The sequence below is a fragment of the Vicugna pacos genome, chromosome 19 (genome assembly GCF_048564905.1).
Source record: "Vicugna pacos chromosome 19, VicPac4, whole genome shotgun sequence".
Taxonomy (NCBI): Eukaryota; Metazoa; Chordata; class Mammalia; order Artiodactyla; family Camelidae; genus Vicugna; species Vicugna pacos.
The window spans coordinates 41,367,223-41,393,983 of record NC_133005.1 but is presented as its reverse complement, the minus strand read 5'-3'; the positions used below and the strand labels follow the sequence as shown (position 1 = coordinate 41,393,983).

General features: G+C 43.1%; 2 protein-coding genes across 3 annotated transcripts; one reads left to right on the top strand and one right to left on the bottom strand.

The window, feature by feature from the left end:
- Positions 1–154: 154 nt before the first annotated feature.
- On the bottom strand, positions 155–9,378 carry CSTF1 (cleavage stimulation factor subunit 1). 2 transcript variants are annotated; one of them, XM_015247753.3, is made up of 6 exons: positions 9,226–9,378; positions 6,564–6,764; positions 4,893–5,170; positions 4,528–4,725; positions 3,419–3,809; positions 155–752 (listed from the first exon to the last, which is right to left on the bottom strand). In XM_015247753.3, exons 2-6 carry the CDS (start codon positions 6,730–6,732, stop codon positions 493–495), a joined length of 1,296 nt encoding a protein of 431 aa, XP_015103239.1. In that variant the 5' UTR covers positions 6,733–6,764; positions 9,226–9,378; the 3' UTR covers positions 155–492. The 2 variants fall into 2 exon arrangements, with proteins under 2 accessions (XP_015103239.1, XP_006214042.1); XM_006213980.4 differs by lacking the exon at positions 9,226–9,378 and adding an exon at positions 9,051–9,191.
- Positions 9,379–9,485: 107 nt separating this feature from the next.
- Positions 9,486–25,910, top strand: AURKA (aurora kinase A). The gene is made up of 9 exons (XM_006213979.4): positions 9,486–9,600; positions 13,181–13,224; positions 15,164–15,443; positions 16,925–16,979; positions 18,080–18,271; positions 19,025–19,163; positions 23,000–23,148; positions 24,939–25,113; positions 25,251–25,910. Exons 2-9 carry the CDS (start codon positions 13,186–13,188, stop codon positions 25,428–25,430), a joined length of 1,209 nt encoding a protein of 402 aa, XP_006214041.1. The 5' UTR covers positions 9,486–9,600; positions 13,181–13,185; the 3' UTR covers positions 25,431–25,910.
- The last annotated feature ends 851 nt before the right edge of the window (positions 25,911–26,761 follow it).

Here is a 26,761-nt window from a genome sequence, read left to right as displayed (position 1 = left end):
AATGGTTTTAATATAGCATACAACTCCTGACTCCCAGAGCCATATGCCTACTTATCTGCAAAATGTGTTTTGAAAAGAAATACACAAGCAGGATGCAGAACGGGCACAAAAGCGGACAAAATATCCAAACAAAAATTCCTCGGGACAGATCCACTTGAGATCTAGAAAGCACTTTAATACCCTATCCCTCTTCAAATGATCAAGAGATTCAAGAGAAATAGCAAGTCCTGTATTTACAAAACCGATGAAAATCACACTGTAATAATCAGTGAATGCAGAACAACTGCACAGATCTGCGTTTCCAACTTTTTCCACCATGATTCCCCATCAAGGTAAAAAAAGGTTCTTTTGCACAAATCCGAGAAGGATGCAGAGGTGGCCGCACAACTGCCCGAGATGGTACTATGACTTACTACCGAGGCTGGGGACGGGGCCCGAGGGGAAGGAGGGGCAGGGTCCTCGAGAAAAGAACCCTGTTCACGGCAAGCAGTTCTAGTCCGTGGTTGACCTCCGGTACCAAAACCGTGCTCTGAAGTCGTCGCTGCACGTCATGAACCCGGGGTTGGTGGGCGAGTGCACGATGCAGCGCACGATGTTGTTGTGGCCCAGGGAGAGCAGGTTCCGGCGCTCGGCCGTCCGCGAGTCCCAGCAGCACAGACTGATGGTCCTCTCGTCGGGCAGCAGCACGTAGTCCTCCGTGTGGTTGAAGACAGCCTGCGTCCGGTGCACCTGCCGCCCGCTCAAGCCAGCGCCTGCACGGAGACCGAGAGGGAAGGGCCTGGGCGTCAGGGCCGGCTCTCCAAGTCCGAGTCTGCACCTTAGACTCCCCACACTGCTCTACTTTTGTTATTAGTCTGTTGATGATAAAACTGTACTTTCCAATTGTTGAAGTAATACACTTATTGTGCAATTTTGGAAACTATAGAGTATGAAAAGGAAAATCACTTCTGAGCCCATTACCTAATGCAACTCTGTTAATGTTCTGATGTATTTCTAGGCATAAAAACACCTTTAAAAAAGGTTGCCACACTCTGTCTGCTCTATCATAGTTTAAACCAACTTCATGTTGGGTATATTCTTCCCTGTTTTTATTGGCTGCAAAGTATCCCACTATTTGGAAGCACCACTGGTAATTCTTTCCTGCTACACACTGAGCTGGTATCAAATTGTAACACCGTAATGAACATTCCTTGTACAGTATTTCTTAGGATTAAATTCCTAGAAAGTGTTATACTTTTTTATGACCATGAATACAAAATACATATTTCGTGTTCAAGGTATTATATAAAGTACTAAAAAACCTGCCTGATAATTTTACACCCAGAGTCAACATTTTGATGATTATCTTTTCCAAGTATCTCCATGTGTTGTTGTACGTTCAGTTGCAAATCCTATACATCAGAGCATACATCATATACTTTTCATTCAACAGTATGTTGTGGAAATCTATAAAGAGGGAGTATAGTTTAATGGATAAAGATACAAACTTTGGTGCCAGATTTGGACTTGGTACTAAGTGATGCGACCTTGAACAAATTACTTAACATCCCTAGGTGTTAATTTTCTCCTCTGTTTTGTAAGCATAATTACATCACCTGCCTAGAAGATGGTGTGGGGATGAAAATGTGGTGTAATGCCCATCCAGTTCTGCAGTGTGTGTGTTTGACAAATATTACTATGAATTCATATTTTTAAAGGCTGCATGCTGTGAAAGGACACATAAAAACTTAGTGCTTTTTGGTGGACATTTGTCTCTACTCCAGTTAATGTTGGGATGGATACCTTTTTGTGTGTGTATGTACATGTTTGCCCAAGAATCTTTTGAAGGTTGAATTCCTAAGAGTGGATACAGTAGGTCAAAAATATGTATGTGTAAAATTTTGATCTATGACATGAAACTGCCCTTCAGAAATATTTTAACAACTGACAGTTCTAACAATATGATTTCCTGAAATATTTATTAATACTAGATAATATCAATCTTTTAAATTCTGGAAATCTGATGAGCAAAAAAGATACTCCCATTTTCATTTTAGGTTTATAGTGAAGTTTTCTTGCGTTCACTGACCAATGTCTGACATATGTTTACTGTATACGCTATGAGCATGTTTTCCCTAATCTAGAATTTTAATTTTGTTTATAGTGTTTTAAATTTTTTTTAAATGGAGGTACTAGTGACTGAACCCACTCTACCACTAAACTGTACCCCCCACCTCCCTTAAATTAACTTTTAACATCAAAATTTCTAACATTTATTTGATAGTTTTTCCTTTCCCTTCATGATTTCACTGAATTCTAACTAAAGCTTAAAACTGGAAATGCAGATCTAAATGTGCTGATATGAAGGAGTCACACTGAATTAGAAGAAAAGGGAATTTGCAAATAAATTCAGTATAATCTCATTTAAAAACCAAATCCCAATTCTCCAGCAAAACAAACCAATTAGTCACATTTAACCATAAAATATCCCATTTAAAAAAGCAAAAATGACTCTTCCCAAGACCTGCCAGCTGTGCCATCTACACCAGAAGCCAGAGAGACGGAAGGACGTAAGCTCTGGCTAAAATGAAATAACTCTAGGTAGGTTATGCTGCACCCTAGTGGTTCAGATGCCACTTATTCTGCAATTTTCTTCTTAGCACCCCAGCAGAGCCCTTTACAATATACAAGTGTTATTTTCTTGTGAGTGGGCATGGGCATGGTGATTTTAGTGTATGACACAAACATCTCACAACAGAGGAAACTAGCTGAAGTTTCCTAGAAGTTTCTTACCAAACAGCCTTTGCCACTAAAAGGAAAAGAAGAATGATGATATTTTTTTTTTAGTGGAGGTACTGGAGATTGAACCACGGACTCATGCGTGCTAAGCACGCACTCTGCCACTGAGATATATCACCTCCCCTCAAGAAGATAATTTTAATACTATCAAATTAGACTTGAACACCGACTACTAGTGATACATTTAAATAGATCTCATAAAAAGAGCTCACAGGCACAACTGTTAGAATTAGAGACCAACATGGATTAGAGAATCAGATTAATTTAGTTTTTCTGTCTGAACGGCCCACTTTATATCTAGGTTCAGGACACTCGTGGCCTCTTTTAAGAGCTACTTCTCTCTTAGGAGGGGCCAAGATCTCCCCTCTTAGCCCTTTTTTCCTAATGTGTACACTTACTGAGGCTTTTCTCTGGACTGCTTTCATTTTTTGTGAGACCACCAGATTCTCAAGTGTTACCTGCACGGAATCAGATCTAGTTTCAGCTGTAATGTATTGAGAAGAGCAAAGTTAAGAAATGGTGGTTCTGTTTCCAGCTCTGCCTCTTGTTTGACTTGCATACATTTATTGTGTGGATCTATTTCAAGGATCTAAAAGAGAGCTGCTACAGAAATGTTAAGTAGTATCAATTTCTCACTCACCTGTGTATCTGACCAGCGTTCTCCCTGTTGATATCTCCCAAAGCTTAGCTACAGAGTCTTTTCCACTTGACAGAATGTATTTAGAATTTTTGGAAAAAATGGCAGAACAAACTTCAGCACCGTCATGTGCTTTCTCAAAAGTTGTGATGCATCGATTTGAAACACCATCCCATAATTTGATGCAGCCATCCTTGCTACCAGTCACATACATATTGGCACTAGGATTGTAATTGACGGAACATATGGCATCAGTGTGTTGATCTTGAGGATTGCAAGAGACAAAACACTGAAATGTGTTGATATCATACAGTCGAAGAGTAGGATGCTGAGTCCCAACAAGTATAAAGTCTCCGGAAGGATGGAAAGAGATGGAGCGTAACATTTCAGCCTCCTGTTAGGACAGAGACATTAATGTTAAATGACCAACTGCTGAACAATTAAACCCACAGGAAATGTGGGAGATACTTGGGTGATGCAAAGAATCCATAGAACAATGATCAGATATCATACAGGTAAGAGAAGGAACAAAGGACTTTCTGAAAACATGAAAGTATCATTTGAACAAAGGTTTCCGAAACTATTTACTGGTGAGATTATTCCAAAGGCCACAGAACTGAGCTTCATTATTTGCAAATAAGCAGTGGCTGAACTCAGAAAGGAATATATCATCAACCTATAATACGTTCACATACAATTAATGAATGAAGCTGCTACTAGAACATTAGTCTTTCTGAACTGCATATTCAAATTAGGGCAGCAAATGTCACTTTTCCAGCAAACACCTGATAGTTTCAACTGATTAATTTTTAAAATTTCCGTAAGTTATACTTTAGGGAAATTGGTTGTTTTGTCTTTAAACAGGAATCTGCACCATTAAAGAAGGATATGGGTTCTGAACTGTATCTGTGACCAGCAGTTGTCCTGAGTGGCCAAAGGAAGTGGGTGCATGGCAGCCCCCGGGCTGTGGGCTGTCGGTGGCAGGCGTCCTTGCTGCTGTCCCCTCGTCTTACAGGATGATCACTGACGCTACTTTTAAGAAGAGATACACCATAGCTCATTGTATTTAAGAAAAAAAAAATGCATAAAGCTCCTTTCCAAACATTCCTAACCTGGATGTATTTGAAGGCTCTTTTTGCAGATGGTTTGGAATAATCAAATAATTTAAGAGTATAATCCCTTGAACCAGAGGCCAGGATCTGTTCTGTTGGGTGGAAAGCGAGACATGTGACCTCATCCACGTGGTCATAAAGAGTTCGAATCACTGGGTGGTTTTCCATATTCTGCTGTGCAGTCTCATTCATCATGACCTAGGCCAACAAGAAAAGAAGAGATGCTCAAAGTATGAAATCTGTCTGACTCAAAACACACGATCTACAGCTATGCTAAGTTTAAAGCTAGTTTAAACTGTTCTCTCATTCCTCCAAGAATGAGTAACAAAAGGCAAACAGTAAGTACATGACTGGGGGATTTTTACCTCTATTGGCATGGCGCTTTTGGCCAGCATTCTTTCTGTGTCAAGTATTTTTATGGACGCGTCAGCAGATCCAGTGGCTATTAACTGCCCATCTCTACTATAGGTAGCTACACGGCACGGTCCTTTATGGGATGTGACATAGCATGTTTCATACTCAGAAGCCTCTGGGGACATAGTCTGGACATCTGCATCAAATTCCAGGTCAATTCCTGTGCCAGGGGCAACTGTGTCTGACCGACCAATTGCATACTGAACTGCTGTGTCATCATTTTCCATTCCTGAAAGACATGAACATTAGTGGCATGAAAAAAAAATGCTATTTTAAATGGACAGCGCAAAGTCCTAGATTCAAATTGCGAAAAGTGTTTGTCAATGTCAGCTTACTACTTCTTGGAGCCACATGACACTTATACCATAGAACATTATGTATCCTGACCTGGGTGCACACAGTGACAACACCGTAAGGCGGAATGGGTTGTGGAAGGTTAGGCTCTAATAGTAAAGTCATCTCCCACATATTGGCCTCCAAAATTTTCTACTTTAACCACAACGACAGGAACTCAAAAACGCAGTTCTGTGGTTAAACTGTTTATTTTCCCCCATTCCAGATTTTAGTTTTAGTATTGAGATCTGTTAGTAGCAGCTCCGAAGCTCGTGAAGCCAGATATATTATTATTATTAACACTAGTGAAACATATTTGAAAGAATGCTGAGCTTTAAAGAATCTGAAGTTTATCAAGAATATACATTTTAAATTTAAAAATAACTTGACATATCTTATAAACAATACATTTATTAGTACAGGAAAAATTAGAAATACAGATGAAAAATATAAAAATAGCTTTGCATTTTATCATCCAGAGACAATTACTGTTAAACATGGTGGTAATAAAATAAAAATAAATAAAAATAAAAAAAAATAAAAAAAAATAAAACCACACTATATGGCTTACTTGGTAATTTAATTATGTGGAATGAACATCTGGCCAGCATCATAAAAATTCATCTGTATCATGTTACTGGATCCAATTTTATGGATACAAGGACATTTATAACCAATTCCATATTATTGGGCATTTTAAGGGAATTCATTTTATTTCCTCAAGCAAATTTTTACAATTTACATCACCAAATCGGAGAGTACAAACATGCTTGGGCAGTTCTATATTTTACTTAATGCTTTCTATGACCCAGGCAAGTACTACGATATACTGTTGAACAAGACAAAGTTCAAAACCTTCATTAAACTTGCAGTCTGTTTTGGGGGTGGTATGAATTGTGTGGGAAACAAAACGATAAAGAAAATTTCATATAGCGATTCTGTTATGAAAGAAAAGTGATTGTTGTTTTAGAGCAAGTGAGGAGGTCTGGGGAAGATACTGGGGTTATTTTCAGAAGAGATGAGGAGGACTCTGAGATGACGTTTGAGCTGAGACTTGAAGAAAATCAGTAATACAATGGTAGAAAGTTCCAGATAATGCATATAAAGATCCTGAGGCCAGAACAGCTCGAAACCTTCATAATCTGGATTTTGCTTACTCCTTCAGTAAGTAGCACTGTACTTGACACATATTAGGCAGTAAAGCTAAAGGGCAATAATCTTGAAAAATTCTGATGTGAAAACATCTGAAACCTCGTCATGGGATCCATGAATTCGTGTGGACCAGTTACCTAGTTTGATGAGGTGCAGGAGCTGCTCCGACGGTGCACAGACAGACTGAGGCTTGATTTCGTTGATGAGGCCGTTAGCAATGCTGATGTAGCCGTCATAGAGCAGCTGGCTAATGATCAGCTTGTAGAGCTGCTGGCGGTCCTTCAAGCCCACTTTGGTTCTGTACATCCTGAAGAAGAGGAAGGTAATTTCCCTGCCAGCTGCAAGAAGAGCAAACAGGTAGATGATAAAGGGCAGAGGCACCAGTAGTCACAGAAGCAACACAGGAATCTGGTCAGACTTTCAGGACTTAAATCTCAGCTCTATTAGCTGCAGTATTTGGTCAGCAACCTCATTTCTCTGAGATTAGGTTCCTTGGCTGTTAAATAAGTTAGTAAAGGTTAAACAATGTACTGCCTGTAGAGTATTGAGCATAGAGGTACAGAGAAATGGCTCAAATCACACTAGCCAACAGTAGAACTTCTCTTTATCAGCTGTTCTTCTCTGCCAAACTATCCACCTGCGATTTTTATTCTTTATTGCTATACCAGAATCTTCCATTTCTTCTGTTAATAAAACACTGGCTAATGTTTGCAATAGGTAAGACAGCTGCTATTGCCAGATGTCTAGAGACCACTGTTCCCACCAGCTGAACTGTTACGTTTACTAATGTCAGCTTCGTTCATTCTTAAAACATATCTTAAGGCAACTGAGCTTGTTAAAGTATCTAATTTAATTAGACAGTAAGTCAAAATATGAGGGCAAAAGAGCTACTGTTGCAATGAAAACTAAATAAGTTGAATGCTTTGGAAAGATTCAAAGATGAACTCCTTAATAAAATATTGACAAACAGAATACGGCCAAAATGATAAAAGTCAAGAAAATGGAAAAATCTCAAGGATTATGCAGTTAGATTGATTTACAAGTGTCTAAGTTCTCCCTCGGTCTTATAAAGGAAAGATGACGGTTTCTGGTTTACGCAAAAAAAAAAGAACTCCAATTGGTGGACATGATTAGATAACTTGATTATCAAAAATCAGTATCTGTATGTATGTGTAGGTCTGTATTGATACTGGAAGGCTGCAGGAGCTGGGGAACAGGTATAAAGAATAAAAGGCACAGACAGACAGGTAGTTGTGGCAGAGAAAACGGGAGGGAGAGCACAGGAGAGAGAAGTGAACACAGAACGAAGAGCACTGAGTGACCAGTGAACACCAGTACCTCCTGGTACTGCCCTACTTCACAGGGGTGATTCTGAAGTGGGACACGTTGTAGGAAAGGGGTGTGGAACAATGTTTTCTCACTACACAGTGCCCTCTGGAGAATTACTGAGGCCACTGATCGTAAGGATAGCTAACATTAACTGGTGTTTACCATGTTTCATCTCCCTCTAACCCTCAACAACATCTTATGAAGGAGGTCCAGTCACCTTGTTTACAGATGAGCAGGGGAAATAACTTGCCCAAAGTCTCACTAGTGCCCAGAGGAACCAGGACTAGAACGCTGGCGATCTGACTGTGTTGTTCCTAATCACTACCTTAAAAACTTAACAATAAATTAGCTAAGGATCCATCAGGCATTCAATACAGTATATAATACACATGATGTAAACAACTAATACACATTACCTCATTCAATCCATATCTAATCCTATTTTAAAGATGGGCAACCTGATGCCCGGGGAGGTTAACTCAGCCAGGATCAAACAGTTGGAAATGGCAGAGCCTGGATTCTAACCCAGGCTATTTGACCCCAGAGCCTGCGTTCTTAATGGGCTGTACTGATAGATGTTAATTACAACAGCCAACATTTATTAAGAAGTTGCCAGACATCGTGCTAAGCACTTTATAAGGTATTTAAGTATATGAAGAAGCAAATACATATAAACTCATGCTTGCATGTACAACACTAGGACGCAACATCGATGATGAAACCGACTCAAAGAGTTTAGGAAACACTGCAAGTAAAATGTGGCTGCGTAACTCGTCCAAGGTTAAAGTGGCCACTAGGATTACCCATACCAGAGCCCAGAACTTAACCGCCTCTCCGTCGTGTCTCTCCACTCACGCCAGGAGCGTACCAAGAGGTTAAAAAAAGAAAACAGAGAACGAGCCTTGCTTCTCAGCTCCCATAGAGCATTCGCTCCCTGGGCTGGTACGCGCCTAATTACTACCCACAATTTGCACCCTCAAGGACAGGAAGAACCCGACCCAGGCCTGGTTGTACCCGGAGCTGGAAGGAGGACCAGGGCAAGAACACAGACACCCCTCACTGTACGTACGTTCGGCTATCACCCTGACCTAGAGACCAACTAAGGATGGAGCGTGGGTGGGAGCGAGGCCTTCGAGGAAGAGGAGGGGTAGAGCAGGCCCAGCCTGGCAACTCAGGGCGCATGCTGCCCCGCTCACTATCGGCCCGTCCCGCCTCGCCCCGGTCCCTTCTGTAGTCCCCCTAAGGCCTCAGCCGACCGCATCAGCCACTCTCCACGCATCCCGGTCCCCCCATACCCGCTAGTCCTGCTCTCTCGGTCTCCCGCTCTCTCCTAGAAAAATGGAGGCGCGAATCCTGCCCAATCGATCGCTCCGAGTGCACATTCACTGTGGACACGCAAAGGACGTCGCGCCGAGCGCTGCGCTACGGATCGGCCCCACTCTCTCCTGCCCTTCTCGCCATCTTACTTACGGGCGCGTTGGAGAGGTCCGTTCACCTCCTCCGATTTTATCTCCTACGCGACAACTCTGATGCCAAGGGCCTGCTGTCTCACGGGCAAAGGTCAGATCTGGAGAGCACCGCGGGCGCTAGAACGGCCACGGGTGTGGCGGGCCGTTGGCTCCACCACTTCCGGGGTCTTACGGAGCAAGTGCGCTTCGTCTCTGCGTTGCCTGTGACGCAAGCCGTCGAGTTGGCCTTGAACCAATGAAAAGTCAGCGCCTCTCCAGCTCGGGCCAATCAACTTTCGGATTAGAGGGTTTAACTCCTTTTAAAATGAAAACTGAATCCTAACGGCTGAGCTCTCGGGAGGACTCGGCGGCCTCGGTCACAGGCGAGAGCCCACAGGTGCGTGGATCTGGGGCAGCTCAGTGAGGCGGGCTGACCCTGGGTGGCCTTTGAGCGGGTGGTGGGAGTAGGGCGGGCGGTGGGGCCGCGGGGCCGGCGAGGGAAGCGTCGCGGCGAGAAAGCCCACCCCCGTCCCCTGCCCCCCGTTCCCCTCTGTGCCCCCCCCCCCCGCTTTCCCAGCGCCCTCCTATCTGCCCCTGGGTACCGGGGCGCCCAGTAAGATTCCTCTTGGTGTTTATCAAACACTTGGAGTGAATGGGGTTGTTGAATGGCGTGGGTAGGATGGGGGTGGGGGGCCGTGGGGTGGGGGTGCTTTCTTATGAGATTCAATGAGGTACTCAGTGAGCACAGATTTTTTGCTCTTTAGGGATTTACGTTCTAATGGGAGTGGGAAAACAGACGAACTAGCAAGGTAAGTTCCAGCAGTAATGAGCATTAGGAACCGGCGGCTACTTTGGATGGACTGGGCAGGAAAGGCCCTTGTCCGGGCTGGGTGGGTGAATAACCTGGAAGAGGCCTTCCTGGGCCAGTGCTTCTCAAATCGTAGACCTTGGACTACCTTTATCGGAATTACTTGAGCGTCCTTGTTAAAAATATAGACCCACTTAACGGAGCAGAAACGCTGGGGCGTAGGACTCAGGTGTCTGTATTTTCATCAAGCTCTGCAGGTGATTCTGTTTCGTTGAAGAAACTAGCAGTCTAGCCCAGCGCATGCTAGCCATCTGCGGGTGTTGATGCAGTGCAGGGTCTGATTTGTTAAGTCTGGGGTTGGACCTGAAAGTCTCCATTTCTAACAAAAGCCCTCCTGCTGTAGATGGAGTTACTGCCCTTGGCTTTTACTGTCTCCATATCCTTAACCTTCCCTGTTCTTTGAATTAAAGGCTTTTCAGCAACATACTCACTTCCTCTCCACTCTCCTTCATCTGGGTGGACATTATTAGCAGGTTTGACAAAGGAAGGAAACATCTGAAACCTCGATGCTATGAAATCTCAGTTTTCCTATTTAGACTAGTTTGAACTGCAGGGATCTTGTGCAGGTCTTCTGGATGCGTGACTTCTGAACTTGGCTGTAGGCCAGAATCACCTGAGAGGCGGTCTTCCTGTGACTCTCCAGAATTTCTGGGTCAGAGTCTTCTTCTATATTATGGTTATTATTCTTCCTGAGAAGGAAGTATTACATTTGAGCAAACATCTGTAGCTTCTGTTGAAGACTTTTGAATAAATGTCCATAGGCCTACATGATCTCAGTCTGCTGCTTGTAATTGCTAGGAAAAGTGAAGAAAGCATTAGAGTCTGTGAAATTAATGTTTGTAAATATGGGAATATATTTCTTTTCCCTTTTTGTCTATTATTTCTAAATGATTGTTTGAAATAAGGACTCCAGCCTCTTTAGCCTGGACCCATCTTCAAGGTGGGGTTATCTGCTTGTTTGTAAAATGGATGTGAAAGTGTGGGGCTGAGACTGCTTTCTGGTTGGATTCTAGAACGTAGGGAGCACCTGAGTAAGAGAAATAGAGCTTTCTCCTTTCTTGGAGTTTATGTTCTACTTGATATGTTGTTATGCCAGACTCACAGGAAGTGATTCTAACTCGTGCGAGGAGACTTCTGAGGAGGCAACAGTGAAAAAAGTGGGACTAAGCCCTTCCTCCCCAGGAGCTTGCTTTCTTTAGAGATACCGAGCAGGTAGCTGAGTGTCTGAATCTGGAGAATCAGACAGTAAACAAGTACAAATAACGTTATGTAAGGTGTTAAGTAAGGTCCATGAAGAAAAATAAAAGGAGAGATGACCTGAAAGGGGACAGACATCTCAGCATGAATGAAATGAAGGAGATGAAGGAGCAAGCCACACTTCTGTTATGGGGAAGAGCCTCACAGGGAGAGGGAACAGGAAGTGCAAAGGCCCTGTGGCAGGGGACTTCTCTGCCAGGGAAATGGAGGGGCCCTGTGTGGCTGGTGTGCCTTAGACAAGATGAGGAGGTAAGGTCAGAGGGGTGGTCAGGGTCTACATTCTATGAGACTTTGTAGGCCTGTCTGCAAGTAGGATTTTGAATTTGAGTTGAGGAACCATGAGGGGCCTCTGGACCAAGGACCACTATATCTGACTTGTTAATGGGATCACTGGGCACAGTGTTGCAGATGGACCATAATGGGGCAAGGGTGGAAGCTGAGTGACCCTTGGGGGCCTTTTGCAAATAATTGAGGGGAGAGAGAATTGTGGTTTGACCAGCTGGGAGCAGTGAAGGTTGTGAGCAGTGATTTTGAAGATAGAGCCTATAAGGTATGCTGATGGATGAGATATGGGGTTTGAGGCAGAACCGAGTAAAAGACTTTGCTAAGACCTCGGACTTGAACAACTGGCAGGATGGGTTTTCCATCAGCTGAGAAGAGACAGCCTGAGAGAAGAGGTTTGGGGAGATGGCGGTATGGAGGGAGCAGGACCACAGTTTGGGACTTACTACATGTGAGATGCCCCTCAGATTACCAGTGGTAGGAGTTTAGAGAAGCCCAGGCTAGAGATGGAAATTTGGGGGTCGTCAGCCTGTGCGTGGTACTGAGAGCTGGGAGACTGGATGAGTTCTGTTAGGGGGTGAATGTAGTTGGAAAAGTGATTCTGGGCCTGAGCTCAGTGTCCCCATGGCAGAGGGGAAAAGGAGTGTGGAGGAGAGAGGTTTCATTTGGTGTTGTGTTTGGGCTGCGATGACTGGCAGGCCCTTTTAGGGGATTCTGAACAGGTTGTTAGGTAGCCAGTCTGGTAGTCAGAGGACCAGGTAGGGCAGAAGATGCAAATTCAGGTTATCTTAAGACGTTAAGACCCTGGTGGTGGGTGTGGGGCCTTAGGAAGGTGTAGATGAAGTGGATGTGTGTGGGGGGTCCAAGGACCGATTCCGGCATCACCCCAGGCACTCAGATTGGTGGAAAACTGATCCAGCAAAGGAGGGAGGTTGGGATGGGACAGCTAGTAAGGTGGGAGACAAATCTTCCAGCTCATCGAAGAAAGGATTGGGAGAGAGTGAGTGACCACGGAATGCCGGGAATGCAAGAAGAAGGGGGAGAATTGGACTTCGGATTTGGCAACTTTAGGGGCCAGGCGTGAGCCTGACCTGTTTGTGAGGATAAAAGCCCCGCGGGAGTGAGCTTGAGGCAGGGTGAGGGAGGTAGTAGAGGTGACTGTTCAGAGCTTTGCTGTTGAAAGGGGAGGTGGGAAGTGTGGTTATAGACTGAGTCAGTTGAGGATAAAGAGGCAGCAGGTATGGAAGCAGGCTTGGTACACTGATGGAAGTGATCGTCAGAGAGATGGTAGAGTGGAGGCCGAGGCAGCTCCGGATCGCAGTTTGAGTGGCCGGGAAAGCGGGATATGCAGTGTACCAGGGGAGAAGTTGATGATGTGGGGAGGCCCCACACCTGAACTTGGTATCACAGGAAAACACTGCTCCCTTCTCAGACTCATTTGGGTGGCAAAATGTGTAAAATCCTTTGTGATGTTGAGGTTTTTAAATCAGAATTTCTAACTGTGATCCAGCATGATGCTTTGAAGCAAATGAATTTTTATAAATTAAAGGTGGTTCTTGTTTCTTTCCAGGCATCATGGACAAATGTAAAGAAAACTGCATTTTGGGGCCTAAGGTAAATCGAATAATCTGTAACCTCAAATTATATCCATAAAACCCAAAAGGAGATTGGTTCTATATCTGGAAATTCTTTTCACCTTTACTTTGGGTTGTAACTTTAGATCCCTCTGCCACAGTCCTAGATAGGAATTAGTCATTTTTCTCAGCATTCAGTAACACCTGATTCTCTCAGTGTAACTTTTATTTTGCTCTGCTTTGTTTTATAGTTAGCCGTTTAAGTATCTGTATTACCCCATAACATGCAGGATAATAATATATACAATAGGGGCCTAATACTTGCTTGTACTTCTTGCTTGGCAGAAGTTAATTTCTTTGCCGTAGTTGGTTTGGTCATGATGCAGAGGACTGTGAAGCAGCATTTTAGCGAGCATTTCCTGGGAGTCCACTCTGAGCCGGGTTCTGGGTCAGGTGCAGGAATCCAGTGGTGAAAAGCACATGGCCTTTGACTTTAAAGAACTTGGAGCCTTTTGGGGGAGATGTGTGAGCCAATACCATGCTATCTATACACAGCCTGAGTAATTCCGAGGTGGGTGCTCAGTTCAGGTTTGGATGGCTTCGGACCCAGGAAGACTTCCCCGAGGAAAGACCATCTGGCTCCTAGCATTTGATGAATATTTGTGGAGCAGATGGATAGATGAGTCTCTTATATAAAAAGATCCTTTAATGTAAGTAATCCCTGGGTGTTTTTCCTTGTAGGAAATTGAAAGAATATAAATATTGTTGTTTTTTTTTTTTTGAGGGGAGGGGCTTGTTTTTAGAAATCTTCATCTTGGAATAAATGGATACTTACCGCCCCCCCTTTTTTTTTTACTGGTTAAAAGTATAAAAATGACCAACTAGAAAAAGGCCAACTATTCACTGTATTTGATTCTCAATTTCTATGATAAAGATCATTTTTAAAAATTGCTATGTTTTTAACATGCTTGTCACTGCCTGAATGCCTCCTGTGTTGCAGATGCTGCTAATTTTAGAAGTAATTTTTTTTACTTGAAAGTTGGAAACCCTCTCTTGTAAAGCAGTCCTACCAGTGAGCTGGTGATGGATTCTGAGATTTCTCTTCCAGCATTGTTTCCTCATTTAGGGGAGATTTCCTCCATTGTTGGAAGAAGTCACCCCCTTTGATTAGCTCAGGGTGTTAGAACTAACTTTTTTTTTTTTTGGTAGTGGGTAGGTAATTAGGTTTGTTTATTTATTAAATGGAGGTAGTGAGGATTGAACCCAGGACCTCACGCATGCTAGGCATGTACTCTACCACTGAGCTGTACCCTCTCCCCATGAGTTAACTATTTTTAAAACGTGTGATATCCGATTTACAGGCATAGAAATAATATATTTTGGTAGTCATTTTTTGAAGCACCTACATTTGTTTTCTCTTTTGCCTTGGATCCATTTTGTAAGCACATGAAAATGGATACACTACTAAATCAGTAGTAATTAGTTTTTTTGTGGAAAAACTGGCAAATACAAATATTTAGACTGTCTTCCAAAACTTCACTCAAATATTTTGATGTGTTTCTTTCAGTTTTTTTCTAAACATTACATATTGTCAAAAAAATTTCAATGGAATTGAGATTTTCATATAAAGTTTATGAATTGCAGCTTTTTCTAAATAATTTGCAAGTCATTGAGAATTCTTAGAAAATGTTTAATGCCTCCATTTTTTAGATGAAAGCTTAGTTAATGAACATTGTTTATGGGACCATGGTTTTTAGGGGTGGGGTGTCGGGGATGGGTAGGAGGTGGAGGTACCATTCAGGTGTAGTAGCTGCATCCTCTGGAAGTGCTGATCACAGTCTTTCCCCTTCCATCTTTATTATTACCAGTGAGTGACATTTATTATTTTATTTTGCTGGTGAATAAACTTTTGAAATAAATTCAAAATATTCAGCTTTTGTTCATGAAGACCATAAAGTCCATTTTTCCTTCCCATCTAGACTACAGTTCCACTTGGTGATGGTCCAAAACGTGTTCCGGTGACTCAACAATTTCCTTCTCAGAATCCGGTATCTGCAAACAGTGGCCAGGCTCAGCGGGTCTTATGTCCTTCAAATTCTGCCCAGCGTGTTCCTTCACAAGCGCAGAAGCTTGTGTCCAGCCATAAACCAGGACAGAATCTGAAGCAGAAGCAGTCGCAGGCAGCCAGTGTCCCTCGTCCTGTCTCCAGGCCGCTGGGTAATACCCAAAAGAGTGAGCAGCCCCAGCCACCAGCACCTGGTAAGTCAGCGTTTTGAGACTTGCTGGATAGCCCTTCTTTTTAGTTGCTAAAAAAGCAAATGTAGACATGTTTGTTGTTTGGAACCCTAACTTTTGCATCATTTCTATTGAGGATGGGGAGAAGATTTGATGTCCGGATAAAGTAACGATGTCTCCTGCGGGCCAGGCCTGATTCCCACCCTCAGGGAAGAGTTGGGCGGGCAGGGAGCACACAGCACCCTCCCTGCCTTCTTTGATTGCTTACTGCTGGGTGGCGGGGGTAGGGTGCTTGTAGCAGGTGTACTTGGAACTGAAAAATCCCATGGTTCTGAAGTGTGGACGCAACGGTTGGGGGCTGGGGGAGTAGATGGACTGAGGCAGGCCGGGCACAGTCCTGGTGGACGCTGCTGGCTGTGTTGAGTGGGGCTTCATTCCCTGTGTGTTGAAGCTACGGAAAAGTTTTTGAGCAGAGGAGGGAGTGACTTGCCTTTTACAGAAAGCTTACCTCGGTGTGTGGAATGAACTGGAGAGGAGCCGTGCTGGACCCAGGGGTACCAGATGGGAGGGAGACCATTGTAGTTCAGGTTAAATACGGCAGTGATCTGAACTAGGTGGAGCAGGGTGGATGGTAACAGTTGCTATTTACCAGCTCACACACAGCAGGCTCCCTTCATCCACATTGTCTCATACTGTCCTTGTAACCCCTCTATGAAGGCAGCCATAGTTTTTAACTCAGTTTTGCAGAGGAGGAAGCTAAGACTCAGAAGCATTAACTTGTTCAAAGATGTAGCCAGAATGGAGAGGTGCAGACAAATTTGAGTGCTCACTTAGGATGCTGACTTGACGGAACTGGATGATAAAGTGAACTTAGGGATGGTGGTTATATGATGGCATTGAATGAGATAGTGAACCACGGAGGGGAAGGTGTAGGCCTGAATTCAAATACCTGAGCAGAGCAAACTGCTGCTGCTGTTAGAGTTTGAAGTGCTGGACATAGACAAGTGGAAATGTCCCATATAATTTCTTCTCGGTAACTAATACAGTGGCGGGATGGTGGTGGTTGGCTCATGTAGCAGGTGGACAGCGGGCTGGCCTACCTACTGAGGAGAAGGTGACCGGGTGGGAGCTTGTGATGGATGGGAAGATTGTACGTCTGCCTTAGTAGCTCTTAAGAACCTGAGGCTTCAGGGACAATCTGTGTAGTCTCGAGTCTTTAAATTACCTGAGAGCCTTTAAATTACCTGAGGGCCTAAATGTATGTATCTGCTTGTCTTTACTCTCGAAATTCCATAAAGACTTCACATGGCGGGAGTCAGGTTACCCGTATGATAATCATTTTCTTTTTCTTTTTTTTTTTAATAAACTGAAAATAGCCCAGATCTATCATTCTAGACATACCATTACTATTGTGGTGACCATTCTTTGATTCACCTCTATTCAAAGGCTTTTAACTTATTCTGTATAGTTATTCTAAAAACAGGTTTTTAACTTATTCTGTCTAGGAACTAATCCTGAAAAGGAAGTGGCATCAAAACAGAAAAATGAAGAATCAAAAAAGTAAGCGTTATCTTATTTACAAAGTTCTATACCATCGTCCTATTGGAAGACACCATTTAGTTGTAAATTTAGTTATGAGAACATTAAAAAAAATAGGCTTCTGTATTTTCACTTAGAAAATATACTTGTTTCAAATTACCAATCTTTAAAAAAGAGAGAAAGTTTTATTGATGGATGTTTACTAGGGACTCTAATTTTTCTTGTTGCTTTTCAAATTTAGAAAAGGCTTGTATGAATCTATTACAGAAATGTGTAAAGTGGCAGTTCCTCTCTATCCTTGAAAGTAACTACTCCATATGGTTTATGTATGCTTCTATACGTTCTTCTATTCCAATAAAGTGCAAGTTTTGTTTTAAAAAAAAAACAAAATGCAGTCATTTGCTATAGACACATGCACAACTATGAGCATTTTGGAAGTATTAATAGAATTATTGTACTTGTTCTTCATAGTAAAGCTTGGCTATAGTATTTTCCCCAGAAATGTTCTGGGCGCCTGCTTTCGGTCTCTGAACTGTGTGGACTCTAAGATGCATCCGGTGGAGCCAGGAGGGAACCCACAGCCTTTCCTGCTCTCGCTGCCTGACAGAGGCCGTCTGAGAGTCTGCATCCTACAGTTCTCGCTCCAGTGCCCTATGGGGTCCAGCCCACTTGCTTTACCAGAGTGGTTCTCCACCCCAGAGAGTGTTGGCATCTCTGGAGGAGGCTGTGGTTGGTCTGAAAGAGGCTCACAGAGGGCGCTGAAGCGTTCTTCCCTCTCCAGTTTCTCGGCTAATCCTTGGTGTTGTCCTAAGTGTTGTTCCGAGGTCTGGGCTCCAGAGCGTAATAGTGTCTTAGGACGCTTCCCGGTGAGGGCTTCCGCTCTAAACATCCAGATCGTTCCTTGTTACAGACTCATTCAGCTGACGGCTGTTGGGGACAGAGGGCTTCATGTCCGTGGTGACGCGTTAATTGTGGCTATTGGCTTGGGTCTTGCAGAGGGGATGTACGGAATACAACTTTAAATATAAAATTACAGGACGTTTACTACTTACTAATACAAATATACTAAGTATTAGAAAAGATGTTTTCTTCACTTTTTAAAATGTTCAATTCTTTTCTAGGAGGCAGTGGGCCTTGGAAGATTTTGAAATTGGTCGTCCACTGGGTAAAGGAAAGTTTGGTAATGTTTATTTGGCAAGAGAAAAACAAAGCAAGTTTATCCTGGCTCTGAAAGTATTATTTAAAGCTCAACTAGAGAAAGCAGGCGTTGAGCATCAGCTGAGAAGAGAAGTAGAAATACAGTCCCACCTTAGGTAAGTCTCAGACTGACGTTGAGAAGAGTGGTGTACAGAACTTAGCTACTGAGAATTGGACCATCACAAACGCCTTTGTAGAAGGCTGGCCTCATAGTCCTGCAAAGAGTGATTAAGTTTGTATGCTGTGGTCCTGAAAGATTGCTTTAAGGTTTGCTTTGTAGTGGAGTAATTTACAGGACGTGTTTTTGCTTTCTTTTGGTGGATAGTTAAAGGGAACAGTCCCTCTTAATCTGAGTTCAGGTTACAAACTGCTTGCAGGTTGACTTTGGCCAGTGGGTCTTTTTTTTTCCCTCCCCCACCGTCTCAGGCTGTGCCCAGCTGCCCGGTGCTCAGCAGCACACCCACTGCCGTTGCCGTTGCTTCTGTGTCCGTCTCAGGTGTTTGGGTGTCAAACTACCATGGGAATGCCGTGTCTTTTTTTTTTTTTTTTTTTTCAATTTACAGAGACTTAATATTTAGCTGAACTCTTTCCCCCTAAGAATAAAGATGGCCTAAAGGAAGGAAATAGTCTTAACTAAACCTGAGTTCCATTAATACTTTGAAATGCATGTTAATTGATACGTGATGTATGCCTTTTTCTTACAGTGAATCTATAGTTTCAAATTCTCAGGTGGGTTTTGGGTGTGGGGAGTCTGTGACCAGAACCAGTTTTCACCACTGGGTTCACATGAAGGGTTTGTCTGATACTCAGTACACATTCTTGTATTGGCTGCAAAACCAGATGTCAAGAGTGTTCATCCTTCGTTGCAGGCATCCGAATATTCTCAGACTGTATGGTTATTTCCATGATGCTACCAGAGTTTACCTAATTCTGGAATATGCACCTCTTGGAGCTGTCTATAGAGAACTTCAGAAACTGTCAAAGTTTGATGAGCAGAGAACTGCTACTGTAAGTTTTCACTTACTGTCCAGATGGATTCTGTCTCCTCTATGCTTGTCCTACACAGCAATGCACCTTTCATTATAATAGAGGGAGTTTTGTATTATGGAAGGATAGCTTAATAGGATCAGATATGAAACGGAAACATCAAAATAGCTTAGGTGTACCTTTATAAACAGATAAAATCCGGTACCGAGTGGAATATTGTGGTTGGTTACCACAGCTGTTTCTGTGGAAATATAGAGAGTTGGCCTCTTTTAAAAACAAAATTATTTTGGGTGAGTTTTAGATTTACAGAATAACTGAAGATAGTACAGACTTTCTCCTATTAATACACACCTCATTTCTCCTATTAACATCTTACATTAGCATAGTACAGTTGTCATAACTAATGAACCAATATTGGTACATAACTGTGAACTGAAAGCCATTCTTCATTCAGGTTTCCATAGTTTTTCTCATGATTAAATTAGGGTTGTGGGTTTTTGAGAGGAAGATCAGAGGTCAAGTGCATTCTCACATCAGGGGTTCATACTGTTAACCTGACTCATCAAGGTGGGTGTTGGCCTTGATCACTGACTGAGATGGTGTTGGTCAGTTTTCTCCAATGTGAAGTTATTCTTTTCTTCTCCCTTTTCATACTGTGTCCTTTCAAAGGAACAGCCCAAGGGGGATTATATTCCATCTCCAGTAGGGTGGAGTATCCACATAAATTATTTGGAATTCTGTACCAGAGATTTATCTCTTCTCCATTATTTATTTACTCAATCATTTATTAATGTACTTTGGGTATGATCTAAGGCTGCTTCGCTCTCGTTGGACCAGCTTTGGTCATTGGGAGCTCTTTTCACATGGTTCCTGTGTCCTTTTGGCGTGTCCCCATCATTGTGGGAGTGTGTGTGTGTGTTTAAAAGCACTTTCTGGTTTCCTGGTGCTGTAAGGTGTCCCGGCTTCCTCTTGTACATTTCCCGTCCCAGTCCTAGAATTGGTTGTTTTCTCCAAGGAACATTTGTTCCTTTTATTGGAAAACGTTATTAGAAACTAAGATTTGGTAACTCAATATGCTCATTTCTACTGAAGTAGTATTACTTACAGGCTTTCAGCTGACAAAGAGCAAGCACATACATGTGTATAGTAATCTATGTATGTGCACGTATCGAAAAAATTTCTAGGATTTATGCATCTGTATCTATATTAAGCAAAACATGAGTGCATTATTACATGAATCATTCTGCCCTCCTCCCTTGCTCACCTGTAACCTCCCATGCCACTACTGAGAAACTTGGATTCCACCATCCGCCATCTATTTATTTATTCAATCCAGGGTGCATGTATAGTGATATCAGAATCGTTTGCTGATTGTTAAATTGTTAACTCCTGTGGGAAACAGCTATATGCATTTGAGATTCATCTGTACCTTTTCAGGGCTTGATAGCTCATTTTTAAAATTGGTGAATACTATTCCATTGTTTGGCTGTACCTTGGTTTATCTCTTCATCTATTGAAGTGCATCTTGGTTGCTTACGGTTTTTGGTCATTAGAGTAAAGCTGCTATGAACAATTGCACGCAGGTTTTTGTGGGACCTAAGTTTTCAAATCTGGGGGGAAATACCTAGGGATGTGATTGCTGGCTTGTGTGGTAAGACTGAATTTAGCTTTGTAAGCAGCTGGTAAGCTGTCTTCCAAAGTGGGTGTGCCGTCCTTGCATTCCCACCAATGAATGAACGCTCCTGTTGCTCCTCACTAGCTATTGGTGTTGTCCATCTTTTTGGATTTGTCATTCTGAAAGGTGTATAATGGCGCCTCATTGTTTTAATTTGCAGCTCTCTAATGACATACAATGTTGAGCATCTTTTCAGGTTTTATTTGCCGTCTGTATATCATCCTTGAGGTGTCTGTTGAGATCTTTGGCCCATTAAAACATTTTTGTTGTTGTCTTATTGAGCTTTAAGAGTTCTTGTGTATTTGTGATACATGTCCTTTATTTATTTAAAAAAATTTAAAATTATGAATTTTTATTTTGAGGAGGGAGGTAATTTGATTTATTTATTTTTATTGGAGGCACTGGGGATTGAACAGAGGACCTCGTGCACGCTGAACACGCACTCTACCTCTGAGCTATATCCTCCCCGCCGTGATGCATGTCCTTTATCACACATGTTTTACAAAAAAAAGTGTTCTCCCAGTCTGGCTTGTGTTTTCATTCTTTAACTGTGTCTGTCACAGGGCAGAAGTTTTTAATCTTAGCACAGCATGGCAGGTTTTTGTTTGTGCTTTTGTTTTCTCGTGGATTGTGCCCTCCTCTGTTATGTGAATGAAGTTGCTGAGGAAGTTGAGTCTTAGTTTGGGCTGTTTTTGTGGAACTGGCAAATGATGGGCCTGTTGAATGGTGGTTACTTTGTTCTGTTCCTTGGTGGAGGTCTCTGGGTAGTGTGTACACTAATTTTCTTTTTGGCATTGATTTAAACGGCATTAAATTCTGGTGGTTTTACTTTTATCTTATGAAAACCCAGCACTATTGGTGAATGTGCAATAAGGCATACTATTTTAAACTTCAGTATTTGCCCTCTGGGTAAGTAGAAATCTATTTTGTTTGCTTTTTAAATATTAGCTAACTGTATTTGTTACCTTATTTAATTGGCAATTAATATTTGTAGTACTCAGTTTTCTCCAATCCAGATGGAGTTTACTTTGGTGTAAATAGCTATTTGAAAGAAAATGAAAATAAAATTAGTTCTTTCTAGATTCCTTAGTACTTTGGAGCTATATACACCTGTTTTTCTTTCCTGATTGATTAAAATAAAACTAATTCTAATATGGGAAGTGTGGAGGGAGTGGGTGCCAGAGAGCTCTGGTTTAACCAGTAGCTTCCTGTCTTGGTTTGAGCAGGGGCAGCCCGTTGCCCCCTGGAATTCTAATGTCTGTTTTTGGAGCACTGGCACCTCGACTTTGGTGTAGTAGACGAGCTTTTTCTTTGCCTGCACGTTCAGTTTATTGTGGTCTAAACTTTAGTCTCTGGCTTTTGGCTGAAAAAAATGAAAAATGTCCCTTTCTGATGATAACTTGCTTAGTAAACTTTTTTGGTGTAAAATAATGTTCAGTTCTGTATGTAATTACTTTTAGAAAACAGCTGCTTCTCAAAGTTTAGCCAGAGCTGAATATATTCTTTCAGAGTCCTAAAAAACAATTTTTATTTATATGTTAAAGCAAATCCTGGACTTGCTAGGTAGATCTTTTAGTTGAAATGGAAACAAAACTAACGGAAGGACTGACTTGCGTGCTTTGAAGCTGACTGTGGGTCGCTGTGTGGTGCACCCCCAAAGGTAGCATGCTGTCTCATGTGCCAGGACGCCTGCTTTTAGTTTATTCAGGATTATTTTCTGTTGATGCTCTTAAAGTAAATTTTCAGTTTCAAACAAATCCTTTTGTTGTATATTGGCCTTGGTTTTAAAAATGGGAATGGATTGTACGTAAAAGTTTTTTAAAAAATGTTAAAAATTGTTTACAGAGCTGACTCCCTAATTTGTACCAGTTTTTAAATATTAATTCATTGCTGCTGGGTCATAAATTGCCATGTGGGGATGTAGTGATACCTCAGTGTTTCCTGTCTTCCAGTATCGCATCTGCTGTATTAGCATATAATTTAGCACAGAATAACTTGTACTTTATACTGACCACTAAATTGGTTTTTTTTTTGTAGAGTCACTCATTGTATCTAGTTTTTGCTTTAAAATCTACAGAACATGTTAAAATCTATGTTGGGTTTCTTTTCAGAAAAGATGTGTAAAATTGTGTCATGTAAAATCTAAAACACAGACTTTCAATACTTTTTTTTTTTTAAATAGTATATCACAGAATTGGCAAATGCCCTGTCTTACTGTCATTCAAAGAGAGTTATTCATAGAGACATTAAGCCAGAGAACCTGCTCCTTGGATCAGCTGGAGAGCTTAAGATTGCAGATTTTGGGTGGTCGGTACATGCCCCATCCTCCAGGTATGTAACTTTAGAGGTGGAACTGGTTTGGTTTAGCAAAATCCCTGGGGGCTAAGCGTGAGCTACATAGTAAACTGTAAGTGCAGATGTCGTGCTGAACTGGGGCAGGTAACTGACACACATACTTCGGAGTGATTTAGGCCTGACAGGGAACTAGTGTCTTCAAGAACACTTTTGTCCTTAGAGGCTAATGAAGGGGACAAATAAGTGAAAGATATGATAAGTATATGACAGAGGTGAAGTCTAGCAGGTGTAGAGGGGGAGTGACACCTGACTGAAGGGTGGGGTGGGGACTCCACTGCCTCCTGGGCCACAAGACAAGTCCCTGAGGGTGGCACTTGTGAAGGTCTACAGCTGAGAGCACAGTTCTTCAGGCCACTTAAAGGAACCAAAGTGGTTTGGCTGGAACTTTCAGGGTGGTGGTTAAAGATTCTTTGGTTTGCTGTTGTCAACAGAATGGTCCTTTCCTATCTCCTCTTAAAGCTAAAGCAGAGAGAGCAACCTAAGAAATAATTTAAGTGAACTTTCCAAGCAGAGCTAAAACATTTCCTCTTGTTTTTAAGTTGGGTTTAAATGAGCTTTTGAAACCATGTATGAAGTAGGGCACTTAAAAGCATACATCTATTGGTAAGAATATCAACTTTGGGGTGGGTCTTTAAAACAAAAAATTATAGCCAGATTACTTTAAAAAAAAAAGCCAGTTAAAAAAAATTGTGTAGCGTAAAACAGATCTCACTGAGTGGGGGGACCTTCGTTTTTGTACCAGACCGCTCCTGATTGCTTCCAGCAATGCGGTGGATCTGCTGTTGCCATCCTTCTCTTTTCTTTAAAAAAAAAAGTCTCATCTGTCATGAGTAGGAGCTGTTGGCACCTGGTGAGGCTAACAGCAATGGCTTTATGATATCACAGGGCTAAACTGTACCTTAACCTGTCCAGGGGTGTCATTCTGAGGGGAAAAATCGCTTAGCCTTTTCTGGAGAGGACATTTATGTAAACGTTGGTCACTTCACCCCGCCTCTCAAACATCAACTGTAAGAGCTCCCGGGGTATTGTGCCATCGTCTGAGAACCCCTGATACGGTCTGCCTCCTGAATCTCCGTGGTGAAGTAGAGGCTGGATGTCTGGAGGTAGCTCCTTAACCCTATGTCCCCATGCACAGCTGATGTAAAACAGCAAAACCTGCACAGGCTTGGCTCCTGGTTTGATGTCTGCTACCCGGAGCATACTTCCCACCTGTTACAAAAAACAACACACAGAGAGGCTGAATTGGTAGCTGATCGCTGTCTATCCAGTGCCTGCACTCAAAGAGTTGTTACCATTTTGCTGTATTGGCTGTGTCAACTTTTTTGGTGAACCTTCAAAAATAAGTCACAGGTATCATGCTTCGTCCTTCAGCATGCATGTCCTAAAAACAAGGACACTGTCATCGTACATAATCACAATCATTATCATGCCTAAGGAAATCAACAACCTTGTTAATATCTAATATCTAGTCCATGTTCAAATTTTCCCAGTTGTCCACAAAATTTTACAGTAGTAATACTTTAAATATCTTAGATCATTTAAGGAAGTTCTGGAGTTGGACAGATTTGGGGTACAGCTTGACTGCTAGCTGTGAGACCTTGTGCATCTCCCTGTCTAAAACGGGGATTTATCACAGCGCCTGCTTCACAACACAGTCTAGCCTAGGAGAAGCGGCCAGTCAGTGTTAGTGTGATGCTTGGTGATTTTTTAGCAGCTGAGGTAATAGAAGCAGAAGCACGTCAACCTGAGCCTGCCTCCATTTTTAGGAGAACCACCCTCTGTGGCACCCTGGACTACCTGCCCCCCGAGATGATCGAAGGCCGGATGCATGATGAGAAGGTGGATCTCTGGAGCCTGGGGGTGCTTTGCTATGAGTTTCTAGTTGGGAAGCCTCCTTTTGAGGCAAGCACATACCAAGAGACCTACCGAAGGATATCGAGGGTAAGACATGACTGGAAAGGATCCATCATTCTGGTAGAATTCCTTCCTTGCCAGCCTTACCTTTAGGCCGCAATCCGAATACTCACACTGTTCTCTCTAAGCCACGTTTTGTGCCCCTGTCACTTATCGCACTCCAGGTTGAATTCACGTTCCCTGACTTTGTACCAGAGGGAGCCAGGGACCTCATCTCGAGACTGTTGAAGCATAATCCCAGCCAGAGGCCCACCCTCAGAGAAGTACTTGAACACCCCTGGGTCACAGCGAATTCAAAACCGTCAAGTAGTCAAAAAAAAGAATCAACCAGCAAACAACCATGAGAATCTTTTGGGGCAGAGACCCCTGCGCAGGGCTGCTGTGTGCTCTGTCCAGAGCAGCTGCTGACGCCTGTCTTCTGCTGCCTGCCTGCCTGTCCCCGAGACGCTACAGGGAACGCTGTTACTGAGCAGGCAGTGCCTCGACCTTCCCACCCAGAGTCCCAGCTCGGCAGACGTGACACCCCGGAGCCAGAGGAGCCTCAGGAATTGTGCTTGGCACCGCACTGGCTGTATAATCAGTCTGGAGGCAGTGTGCAAGTGCAGCCGCCCTACAGCGTCTGTGGAGTAAGGCGACCTTGGAAGATGGACCCGGAGCCTGGCTGTGGGGAGGTGGCCACTGGTTCCGACCTGTTGAAAAGCTGTGCAATAACCTCCCCAGTCCCTGTGTGCGTGTAACTTATCGGGTGGCCCGTCTGGTAAAGCTGTTGGAATGAACATGGGATTCTTTTAAATGTTAAAATAAAGACTTTGTGTAGACTTGCATATTTAATTCCATGGCATCCCTTTAGGACCACTCTCAGTGTCTGTCCAGCACCCCTGCCAAGCCTGGTTATCGCGTCCTCCTCCTCCACTGACCTCCGGGCTGAGAGACTGAGACGGCACACATGCTCTGTCTCCACTTGGGGACACGGGTGAGATGTGGGTCTTGGCTGTTTCTACATGTTCGGGGCTTAGGTTTTCCATGGTTTTGATGTTTTGTTAATGTACTTTACAAAAGCTTTATATATAAAGACATATAGAAAACAATTACGCTTTTTAAAAGTTCTCATGTGTGCAACCTTGTAATGACAGTGTGTTTCCCAGGAGTTCACATTCCACCCTTTGGGCGATGCTGGGCCAAGCCTGGGACTAGGTGGGGAGGAAGGCCCCCGGGGTGGTGCTGTTGGGGCTGGCCTGGCCGGTGCACACCATCCATCCACTGCTTCACGTCAGCCATCTGTACAACCTGGTAGGGTGGCCACTGGCTGGGGGGTGGGTGATAAGAGTTCAGCAAGCAGGCAAATTGTGGTGAGTAATCAGGAGGTGGTACCAGCAGCTGAGTTAGGCCTGAAGGATGGGAAGGATTTAAAGGTTGGAGGCCAGTGTGGCAAGAGTTCCTCGCAGCCTGAGGAGGGACAGCAGGAAATGTGGCACAGAAACGGGGAGCTGTGGCTATGTGACTGGAGATGGAGGTGCCCCAGGAGGGGGGGTGAGGGCAATCAGCACCCGCCCTCCATCCTGCAAACTGTCCCACGTGCCCACTGAGCTCTAGTCCCTGTTTTTGGCAGGGGACGTTCAGTGTCATGCACAACCACAGCCCAGCCTGTGGAACGGGTCCTTATCCTGGGGAATGA